The sequence below is a fragment of the Mixophyes fleayi genome, chromosome 3 (genome assembly GCF_038048845.1).
Source record: "Mixophyes fleayi isolate aMixFle1 chromosome 3, aMixFle1.hap1, whole genome shotgun sequence".
NCBI classification, from domain to species: Eukaryota; Metazoa; Chordata; class Amphibia; order Anura; family Limnodynastidae; genus Mixophyes; species Mixophyes fleayi.
The window spans coordinates 6,221,508-6,234,055 of NC_134404.1; the positions used below are offsets into that span (position 1 = coordinate 6,221,508).

At 42.8% G+C, this 12,548-nt stretch overlaps 1 protein-coding gene across 1 annotated transcript in view; it reads left to right on the top strand.

Moving 5' to 3' along the window:
• The window catches only part of LOC142143316 (uncharacterized), a 47,550-nt gene extending 36,015 nt beyond the window's left edge, over nucleotides 1-11,535 (top strand). Inside the window, exons 11-13 of the mRNA XM_075201052.1 lie at nucleotides 8,258-8,350; nucleotides 9,117-10,351; nucleotides 10,977-11,535. Coding sequence (XP_075057153.1) covers nucleotides 8,258-8,350; nucleotides 9,117-9,604 — 581 coding nt within the window. The 3' untranslated portion in view covers nucleotides 9,605-10,351; nucleotides 10,977-11,535. The remainder of the gene's footprint in view (nucleotides 1-8,257; nucleotides 8,351-9,116; nucleotides 10,352-10,976) is intronic.
• The last annotated feature ends 1,013 nt before the right edge of the window (nucleotides 11,536-12,548 follow it).

Genomic DNA, 12,548 nt, shown 5'->3' on the forward strand with positions numbered 1-12,548 from the left:
GTAAGTAATACACAAGATAGATGAGGTAATATACCCCTTACTGTAAATTATAAGGCTATGAAAGGTCACAGAGGAGTCTGTTATATAGTGTCTCTGGAGACCATCTCACAGGCATTTTGGGAAGGACCATCACCTTAGGACCACCACCTTAGGACCACCGTTGTACTTCTTTAATATCTTCCTCATAGGAAAACTTTGCATTATGCAACAGAAATCTGGGGTATAAGGATGGGGAGAGGTAGAGTGGACATGTAAGTATGGCCGCCACCTTAATATAGAGATAAAGCCATTCTGCCCACATAAAGCTTGTAGACTAGACATATAACCAAGAAGATGGGATTTTCACACACAAATAAGAAATCTGAGGTCAGAGGTCACAAGCAGAAATAAATATATCAGATGTTCGCTCGTACACAGAGTTGGAAATTGAACAATGCTGATGGACCCAAGTTTGACAGTGACCAGTAGTCCTGAAAAACTCCTCAATATGCAAAATAGCAATAACCCTGCTTGTTACGCCATCTGTTGCTGAATCTTCAGTCATGAGGAACTCGCCCCCTTCTCATTTACTGGGAGAGATGTGGAAGACAACATGACTCATTTACTAACATTTCTAGGTTTAAGTGTTGCCCCTAAATGCTACCAATAAGACACTTGCACTGGACCGAGAAAGCTCATTGCTGATTGGTTGTTGTGGTTCAATGTCATTTTTCTCGCAAGTGCATTTAACATTGTCACTAAATGAGCCATGTGGAGAAGGTGTAACGGGGACCAGATGAATCAACTACTGGAGACCCCTTATGATGATGATGATGATGATAGAAATGGTGCCCAGTTTGTGCTGCTATCATCTCCAATTCCTGCTGCTATCATCTCCAATTCCTGCAGCTACCACCTCAATTGCTGCAGCTATCATTAGAACTTTCTGCTGCTATCATCCACAATTCCCGCTGCTATCATCCCAACTTCCTGCTGCTATCGCCCCCAATTCTCTCTGATATCACCCCCAATTCCTGCTGGTATGATCCCAACTTCCTGCTGCTATTGTCCCCAATTCCCTCTGGTATCATCCCCAATTCCTGCTTGTATCATTCCCAATTCACACTGCTATCACCCCCAATTCCTGTTGCTATCATCCCTAATTCCTGATGCTATAGTCCCCAATTCTCGCTGGTATCATCCCCAATTCCTGCTGCTATTATACCCAATTCCTGCTGCTATCATCCCCAATTGACATTGCTATCATCCCATCTTCCTGCTGCTATCGTCCCCAATTTCCTCTGGTATCACCCCCAATTTCTGCTGCTTTCACTCCCAATTTCTGCTGCTATTATCCCCAATTCCTGCTGCTATCATCCCCAATTCCTGCTGCTATCACACCCAATTCCTGCTGCTATCATCCCCAATTCCTGCTGCTATCTCCCCCAATTTCTGCTGCTATCTCCCCCAATTTCTGCTGCTATCACTCCCAATTCCTGCTGCTATTATCTCCAATTCCCTCTGGTATCATCCCTAATTCCTGATGCTATCGTCCCCAATTCCTGCTGGCATCGTTCCCAATTGACATTACTATCTTCCCTAATTTCTCCTGCTATCATTCCAACTTCCTGCTGCTATCATTCCAACTTCCTGCTGCTATCAACCCCAATTCCCGCTGCTATCTCCCCAAATTCCTGCTGCTATCACCCTCAGTTCCCGCTGGTATCTTCCCTAATTACTGCTGCTATCATTCCCTTTACACCTTAAACCTTCCTAATAATAATATTCATCCATTAATGAACCCACCCAGCGCACCTGGACTCTGCCAGCTCCTCACACACTTCCAGACTTGATGAAGGGGAGTTACCGCATGTAGACAGGGATAAGTTGGCTGAAGTGTCCGGTGCACTCGGTTAGGGATTTCCCGATAAACTGTAATGTGGTCTCCATGAGCCACTGACTTCATTACGTAAAGTGAGATTAGCCACATTCCGTACACTGATTCCGATACTCCTATAATACTCCATCATTCCTCCTCTGTGTTGGATACACTGGTAGGAGGACGACTATTACCAGATATAAACAGGCAGAGTGGGGGGAAGTGGCAGTATGAGAAATCACTATGGCTGATAAACCTACAAAAAAAAGTTATCTAACACAAATAAGCTATTAATACGTTTTTGCAAAGTTTTCCATACTGTGAGAGAACTTCAGATATTTTACTTTGAAGTAGCATTTGCAGCATAGCTGTGTGTAAGCTGTTGTTCTATGTTATCAGCCCTTTCAGGCTGGAGAGAGGATAGCTGCAGCATCCTTCTATGGGATTACTGACAAGAAGTCTGCTGTTTTAACATATGTTTCTCTACCCCCTACACCAGGGGTGTCCAACCTTTTAGCTTCCCTGGGCCACATTGGAAGACGACGAGTTGGTTTGGGCCGCACATAAAATACACTAACACTAACGATAGCTGAACATCCAAAAAAACATAGAAAACATAGTTAACATATTAAACTTACTTGGAAATGAAGTTAGTAAGAGTTAGGAAACCTGTTGCAGAATCATGATTAAAGCAGTAGTCCCATTACCAGCTGCAATTTAACTTACCTGCATCTGCCCCTTAGTGGGGTTCGGGGAATTAAATGGCAAAAACTTTTTTTTCCTCTCTTTCTGCACCCATGAATCATTTTTTTTATTGACCAGTTTGAAATGGTCACCGATATAGGAGCATCAGGAGGACTAATAGAAATCTACAGAGATTTAAAGATAGGGTGGCGGGAAAAATGTCTCATGGAGCAGCCTCCGATGAGGGTAACAGTGGGTGATATTTTCACCCTACTCAGCACTGCACATTTAAAATGGTTTAAAATATTAAAAATACAATCATCTCTTAATATGTATATATTAGATACATACAGAGAACACAGCTAGTTCATAACTGCATGGTGCAGAAAGTCCAAATTCAGAGCAACAACAATAAGATACTGGATAATCTTTCACTGCTGCTGATAGTTCGCGCGGGTGACTCCTCTGTGCTGCGCTACGTAATGGATGTCGGGTGTGATGACGTCACCCCCGACATTCACTGCGAGCGCCGCACGGAGGAGGAGACCAGGGAGGGAGCCGGAGCGCCAGCTGACGTGACCACAAGGTATTTTCTTTTTTTTTTTTTTTTGCAGGATATTTCTTTCATTAACAGCGCTTCCCCCCTGCCACAACCGCTGGGCCACATTTACAGGCGGGCTGGGCCGCATGCGGCCCATGGGCCGGGGGTTGGACAACCCTGCCCTACACCCTTTCATAATCACATTATCTTAAACATCTTCAGTTGTTAGAACTGAAATTTTACATATATACACATACACACACACACACACACTATGTTGACAAAAGTATTCGGATGCTTGACCATCACACCAACAGGGGCACTTCAATAATGTTGTATTCAAACACATACACTTTAATATGGAGTTGGTTCCCCTTCTGCAGTGATAACAGCTTTCTCTCTCCTTGGAAGGCTCCACAAGATGTTGGAGTGTTTCTGTGGGAATTTGTGCCCATTCATTCTGTAGAGCATTCATGAGGTCAGACACTGATGTTGGAGGAGAAGACCTGGCTCGAAATCTCTGTTCCAGTTCATCCCAAAGGTGTTTGATGGGGTTGAGGTCAGGGCTCTGTGTGGGGCAGTTAAGTTCTTCCACACCGAACTCATCAAACCATGTCTTTGTAGTCCTTGCTGTGTGCACTGGGGCACAGTCATGTTGGAATAGAAAAGGGCCTTCCCCAAACTGTTGCCACAAAGTTGGAAGCATAGCATAGCACTGTCCATAGCACTGTCCATAGCATTGGTATGCTGAAGCATCAAGATTGCCCTTCACTCCGCCCGCTCCCCCCCCCCCTCAACCCTCCCTACTAACATTTTCTCGCTTCCACCCCCCTTTCCTCTCTAATTATCTCGCCCCTCTTCATTTCTGTTCACCTTGTTCTTTTTCTCTCTGCTTCCTTTAATACTCTTTTACTTGTTGAACGTTTAATGTAATTTTGACTTCATCTTGTAAAAATGTTGAAAAACTTCCTAATAAAATATAGAAAAAAAAATAATTGCCCTTCACTGGAGATAAGGGGCCTAGCCCAAGCCTTGAAAAACAGCCCCGTACCATTATCCCTCCTCCACCAAACTACACAGTTGGCATAATGCAGTCAGGCAGGTAACGTTCTCCCGGCATCCGCCAAACCCAGACTCGCCCATCTGACTGCCAACCAGAGAAGCGTGATTCATCACTCCACAGAACACGTTTCCACTGCTCCACAGTCCAGTGTCGGTGTGCTTTACACCACTCCATCCGTTGCTTGGCATTGGTCTTGGTGATGTGAGGCTGCATGCAGCTGCTCGGCCATGGAAACCAATTCCATTAAGCTCCCGCCGCACTGTTTTTGTGCTTATATTAATGCCAGAGTAAGTTCAGCACTCTTCAGCTATGGAATCAGCAGAGCGTTGGTGACTTTTACGCACCATGCGCCTTAGCAGTCGTTGACCCTGCTCTGTGGTTTTATGTGGTCTTCTGCTTCGTGGCTGAGTTACTGTTGTTGATAAATGTTTCCACTTTATAATAATATCACTTACAGATGAACAAGGAATATCCAGCAGGGATGAAATTTCACGAACCGTCTTATTGTAAAGGTGGCATCTATCACAGTACCACACATCCTATCACAGTACCACACATCCTATCACAGTACCACACATCCTATCACAGTACCACACATCCTATCACAGTACCACACATCCTATCACAGTACCACACATCCTATCACAGTACCGCACATCCTATCACAGTATCACACATCCTATCACAGTACCACACATCCTATCACAGTACCACACATCCTATCACAGTACCACACATCCTATCACATCCTATCACAGTATCACACATCCTATCACAGTACCACACATCCTATCACAGTACCACACATCCTATCACAGTACCACACATCCTATCACAGTACCACACATCCTATCACAGTACCACACATCCTATCACAGTACCACACATCCTATCACAGTACCACGCATACTATCACAGTACCACACATCCTATCACAGTACCACACATCCTATCACAGTACCACACATCCTATCACAGTACCGCGCATCCTATCACTGTACCGCACATCCTATCACAGTACCACGCATACTATCACAGTACCACACATCCTATCACAGTACCACGCATCCTATCACAGTACCACACATCCTATCACAGTACCACGCATACTATCACAGTACCACACATCCTATCACAGTATCACACATCCTATCACAGTATCACACATCCTATCACAGTACCGCACATCCTATCACAGTACCACACATCCTATCACAGTACCACACATCCTATCACAGTACCACGCATACTATCACAGTACCACACATCATATCACAGTACCGCACATCCTATCACAGTACCACACATCCTATCACAGTATCACACATCCTATCACAGTACCACGCATACTATCACAGTACCACACATCCTATCACAGTACCACACATCCTATCACAGTACCACACATCCTATCACAGTACCACACATCCTATCACAGTACCACACATCCTATCACAGTACCACGCATACTATCACAGTACCACACATCCTATCACAGTACCACACATCCTATCACAGTACCACACATCCTATCACAGTACCGCGCATCCTATCACTGTACCGCACATCCTATCACAGTACCACGCATACTATCACAGTACCACACATCCTATCACAGTACCACGCATCCTATCACAGTACCACACATCCTATCACAGTACCACGCATACTATCACAGTACCACACATCCTATCACAGTATCACACATCCTATCACAGTATCACACATCCTATCACAGTACCGCACATCCTATCACAGTACCACACATCCTATCACAGTACCACACATCCTATCACAGTACCACGCATACTATCACAGTACCACACATCATATCACAGTACCGCACATCCTATCACAGTATCACACATCCTATCACAGTATCACACATCCTATCACAGTACCACACATCCTATCACAGTATCACACATCCTATCACAGTACCACACATCCTATCACAGTATCACACATCCTATCACAGTATCACACATCCTATCACAGTACCGCACATCCTATCACAGTACCACACATCCTATCACAGTACCACACATCCTATCACAGTACCACGCATCCTATCACAGTACCACGCATCCTATCACAGTACCACGCATCCTATCACAGTACCACGCATCCTATCACAGTACCACACATCCTATCACAGTACCACACATCCTATCACAGTACAACGCATCCTATCACAGTACCACGCATACTATCACAGTACCACGCATCCTATCACAGTACCACGCATCCTATCACAGTACCACGCATACTATCACAGTACCTCGCATACTATCACAGTACCACGCATACTATCACAGTACCACGCATACTATCACAGTACCACGCTTGGTGTCACTGAGCTCTTCAGAACAACCTATTTGGATCACAAATTTTAGCAAAGAGACATCATGGCTGGGTGCATGATGTTATACACCTCTGGCAATGGGTCTGATTGAGACACCTCAATTCAATAATTAACAGGTGTGGCCGAATACTTTTGTTCATATAGTATATATATATGTTTTCTACGTGTATTTATTTAGACTTTTCTTGTTTAAATGATTTTACATCTTGCAGTAAATGTGAGATGTTTACTTCCAGTAATGACATTATCCATATATTTACAATCTGTATTATTGTACTTTTCTACACTTACATAGATCTATAAATGTATATACAGTTATCATAGGTGACGGGATGATTTTAGAACAATGTAATTCTGGTGGGAGGGTGAGCAGAACAGAATACAAGGAGACACAGCTGTAAGCGCCGGCTCTCAGAGACAGTAATCATGTGGGAAACAATACATCAGAGACTTATATATAAAGTAACATAACTACATTGTGCAGGATTCAGAACTTTATGTAGTAACAATTCTTCTGGGAGTTTAGTGCTGTTTAATTGAGGAATCACTTATAAAGTCTCCAACAGGGAAAGATGGTGCTAAGTTGGGTTTAAAGTATTGTTACCTATTGGGGACAAGTCCACTTACAGCTGCTGTTCTTGGTGATATAATGTACAGCACATACTGTATTACAGTCTCTGTATCTGTATATTGTCTACGTAATGTCTGTGTAATGTAATGTCTGTGTATTATCTATGTAATATCTGTGTAATGTCTGTGTATTGTCTGTGTATTGTCTGTGTAACGTCTGTGTATTGTCTGTGTAACGTCTGTGTAACGTCTGCGTAACGTCTGCGTAATGTCTGCGTAATGTCTGCGTAACGTCTGTGTAACGTCTGTGTAACGTCTGTGTATTGTCTGCGTAATGTCTGCGTAACGTCTGCGTAACGTCTGCGTAATGTCTGTGTAATATCTGCGTAATGGCTGCGTATTGTCTGTATTATCAGTGTAACGTCTGTGTAATGTCTGTGTATTGTCTGCGTAACGTCTGCGTAACGTCTGCGTAACGTCTGCGTAACGTCTGCGTAACGTCTGCGTAATGTCTGCGTAACGTCTGTGTAATGTCTGCGTAATGTCTGTATAATGTCTGTGTAATATCTGCGTATTGTCTGTATTATCTGTGTAATGTCTGTGTAATGTCTGTGTATTGTCTGCGTAACGTCTGCGTAACGTCTGCATAACGTCTGCGTAATGTCTGTGTAACGTCTGTGTAACGTCTGCGTAATGTCTGCGTAATGTCTGTGTAATATCTGCGTAATATCTGCGTAATGGCTGCGTATTGTCTGTATTATCAGTGTAATGTCTGCATTTTGTCTTCGTAATGTCTGCGTAATGTCTGCGTAATGTCTGTGTAATGGCTGCGTATTGTCTGTATTATCAATGTAATGTCTGCATAATGTCTGCGTAATGTCTGCATAACGTCTGTGTAATATCTGTGTAATGTCTGCGTAACGTCTGCGTAATATCTGTGTAATGGCTGCGTATTGTCTGTATTACCAGTGTAATGTCTGTGTTTTGTCTGTGTAATGTCTGCGTAACGTCTGTGCAATGTCTGTATAATGTCTGTGTAATGTCTGCGGATAATGTCTGTGTAATGTCTGTGTATTGTCTGTGTAATGTCTGTGTATAATCTGTGTATTATCTGTGAGTAATAGATCACAGATCTTCGCTGAAGTTTAATCATCTTCTTCTCCGTCTGCTCACCAGACAGTAACTCAGACCTCAGGATTGAAGAGATGACGGAAATGTGGATGAACGGAACGTCTGGAGACAGAGAGACGACGGAACGTTACAACCAAGGTGACCAGTGAGTCTTTAGGAAGTCAGTAATGAGTCTTTATGTTTATCAGTGGATTGCTCCTTATTATCATTGTACACTTCAGTTATCCAACTGCACGGAAGGAGCAGGAAGCTGTAGACCACCAGGCTCAGAGGACGTAGAGTCACTACTGGAATGACTTTATCACACAGATACCTGTCTCTATGGGGTAGTGAGGCCAGCAGAGGAAGGGGGAGTCAACCCTCTTTTATAAAATCTGATTGTCAGACAGAGCTGGCCATTGGTTGTAGTATAGAAGATGGCTCTCCCCCACCCCCCGCCTTTTCAGAGTGTCCTGGACATCTTGGTAAATTTGCCTTAGTTTAATAGAGTAAAGTTGAACTTTTACGTGACAGAGTATTTGTCAATGAGTTTGACGTTCATGTTCAGCAGTATGTAACTGCTCAATGCTCATATACCCAATAGATTGAATATAAGTCACTTGAGTTGAGTCTTTAGCTGCTGTAGAACTGTCTCAGCAAGTGCTGTCAGACCATGCTGGAAGTGGAGAGCCGCATGTTGCCTGTCTGCGGTGTAGATGATCCGCGTCTCCGTTTCACTGACTATATTCTGCACCTCTTTTTATTATATCGTTGCCAGAGGGGAGGTTTAATGCATGAAAGGAGGACAGGTCTATAGAAGAGGGACATGCTAGGATAAGAGCTTGTACAATGTATGTCAGTAAATAACAAACCATGCCTAATTATAAAGCATAAAACAAAGACATTAATCGATGTTCCTTCACAGAGAACAGACAGGATATGTCAGAGCTGGAAGAGTCGCCTGGCTCGGAGTGCTTCCTAAATGGCTCATTCTATCGATGGAGCGGATGGCACAATCGCGTGGGCGTCCTCTCGCCCTTGCCCCAGCACAGAAGAGACAGGCCGTACCAGTGTAACGAGTGCGCTAAAACCTTCTCAGACCTGTCCCGGTTCCTCCGGCACCAGATCGGTCACACGGGCGGGAGGCCGTACCACTGCCGTCACTGTGTAAAGACGTTCAGGCAGCCCTACGAGCTGATGGTTCACCAGAGGGTCCATACAGGAGAAAAGCCATACCAGTGCATGGTATGCGGGAAAAAGTTCATCAAAAACTCAATCCTGAAAGTCCATCAGCGAATTCACACTGGAGAGCGGCCGTACAAGTGCACACAGTGCTCAAAAAGCTTTGTCCAGTCCCATCATCTGAAGACTCACCAGAGGACCCATATAGGAGGCAGGCTGCAGAACTTCTGATGGGCTGTGGACATTGCTCAAAGGCCCTGGTGTCATTAGGAGAAATATACAGCCTATGTTTCTCTTCTGTTAGTAACTAGAGATTCCTTTTAGCCACATTGAATGAAAACATGAAACAATGCCAAAGACTATGGAGTTGCAGATGAATCAGGGAGTGGACCAAGAAATGACCAATATTTTATGAGTTCTCTGTAGTAAATCCACGAGACCATGACACCGTCACACCTCATAAATATAAGAGAGTATAGTTTTAATCACTGAAGACAAATAGTCCTAGTTTCAGTTTGTTACGTGTAATGTGCTCGGTACTTTAAAGGTCAAAAGACTGCCGAATGTTTGACGCTATGGAGTTATAGTAGACGTTTGGTGGATCTGCATGGAAGATCATTGAGTGAATACTTGTGTGCTTTTTATACTTTCAGTTATAAAGAATTTAACAGTATATCTTTTGTAAGACACGGAGTGCTACAAGAGTGTTCCTAGGAAACTCTTGTCTTGCGGTCCTGACCTCGGCTCTGTACATCCTTATCCAGTTCTCAAAAAATGCAAACTACAGAGGCCTACATTTCTATGGCAGAAAATAGTTGTGTTCTCTGGGTGCAGAATCTACAAGACTTGTCCAGGAGCAATGACTTTTATTGTGAAACCCTTCAACCCAAATGACCATCATCATCATTTGTCTCCCCTACTGAGATGACGACAACCATCATCACTAATCTCATTTTGCCTGCTCCTTTTTGTTTTGAGGTAGGACCAATCAGTTCCTCTACTACTAGGTCATCAGTAAAGCAGAAGCTTTGTGTCAGTCCTTTATGCATTTAACATAGTGAGATATAGTATGAGATACACAAACTGATAACACATAATTTCAAGACTTTCCGACAGACTCCACCAAACAAACAACCAGTTCTTTCAATCTCACTTCCTATTTTGTTTTCACTACTAGTTAGATCCTGTTTTAGACTCAGATAAACTGGTTGCTTAATTGTTTTAAATTAACTAGTGTTACTTATTTGACTGAATTGTAGAAAGATGGAAACTATAACTTACTATAATTTGGGCTGTAGAGACAAATGGCTCATTAATCGCAGCATCTGTACATCCACGTGATTCATGACCAAACGTAGGCTAATTCTGTACACCTTGCAGCAGATATCATGAAACATTTAGCTTGTTTTTCCCAGCTACATACAGCTTCTTCACAAGACCTGGTGTGGAGTTAACCACAGGAGAACGTTCATGAGGTAGCAGCTGAGTGTAGAGAAGTAGGACTGAGCATTTCATTTGTAAAGAGCTAAAGAAAATATCTTTCTCAGTTGTACACTCAATGTGTTTCGTGTTTACTTATGTACATATATTTCTTTCATGACAGGTTGCCGCCCAGCCAACATCTTCTCTGAATATCACCTTTTGGCAGAGAAGTTATGGGGTAGTCTATCTCCACACAAAAGTCTTCGTTCTCCAATTCTTATCCACAGGATCTGATGTGAGATCTCTTTCTCGTTCCATGCCCAGGATTGGTAGCTAAACCCGCCACAGTCACCATGAACGTCACAGTCTTACCACCACCATAATAGAACAACGACCATGAAGAGTTGACCAAAGCCGAGGTCTTCTAACAAACATTTTCTTGGACTCTGAACCTCCAAATATGAAGAGGCTCCAAACTTGTGAAAGTCAGAGAGAATGATACATAATAAGCATTATCTGGACACAAGCTAGCCACTAGTTGGGGGGTTATTTGGTCAGCACTAAAAGCAACAGCTCAATTATTTTGTTTGAACTTCTTAGAGGTTTTAAATGTGATTTATGCTCGATCATCTCCGAGATCCATTGTTCTAGTTAATTCTGAACTTTGACTCTTTCAACCAGCGTCCTAAGTTTTGTCATAAAATAACTAAATGTGTGAATAAACTGTTCATAAACACCAACAGTGATTGCAGGATATTATGTTGTTCAGCACAAATTCCATCTTTATCTGGATATTGATCATCTTTGCCCAGGACAATACACTATGCCATACCAGTAATATCGTTACTAAACATATAATTAACATACAATAAAAAAATGTATTTAAATTATTTAAAAGCAGAACAGCACAGCAGACAAAGCTCAAAACCCCCCTAGTCTTATAAGTACTGCCCAGTATTCAGTCACTTCTCATCGCTCAGCTCTTTAATGAGACGTCTCCGACCTTGGTGTCCATTTTCCAGGTTCTTTGCTATAAATCTGGACTATGACGACTTAGTGGGCAGAATCAAAGGAGAATCGGGAGTTTACCACTGAATGAGAGGCTTCACACTGGATAGGCTTATGTTTGGCTTGGTAACCACGATCTCTTCCAGTGCCTGGTCTGAGGTGACACTGTTGATAGTTTATAGTTGGTTGCCTGTTCCTAGTATCTGCCACTCCGTGTTGCTCTTGAGAGCACATTTGGAAAGCCGTATAAAACAGGAGGAGTGAATAAGAAAGACGTAGTCATTAGTTTAAGTGATTAGTTGTCTGGCCATAATGCTATAAAGCCTGTATTGTGAAAGTACAGCAGGGTCTTGGCTAGCTGCCGATGTAAAGGGGTCGGGGTCTTCACCATCATCACAATTTATTTATATGGCGCCACTGATTGCGCAGCGCTGTACAGAGAACTCATTAACATCATCCCCTGCCCCATTGGGGCTTACAGTCTAAAATTCTTCAGTACTAGAGGAATGAACATTGCCTGGACTGTATGTTCTACATAATGAAGATTTACTCTTTAACATATGAAGATTTACTCTTTAACGACCTTTAGATAATTAATAACTATTGGCGAAAGTTCACCTTTGTTGTTAATATGTATAATTGAATGTGAAATAATCCTCAGTATGTAATGCACAGAAACACATGAGAAATAACATTATTTATGCTGAACAGATATTTAACATTTTACACAGCCTATATTATGTCT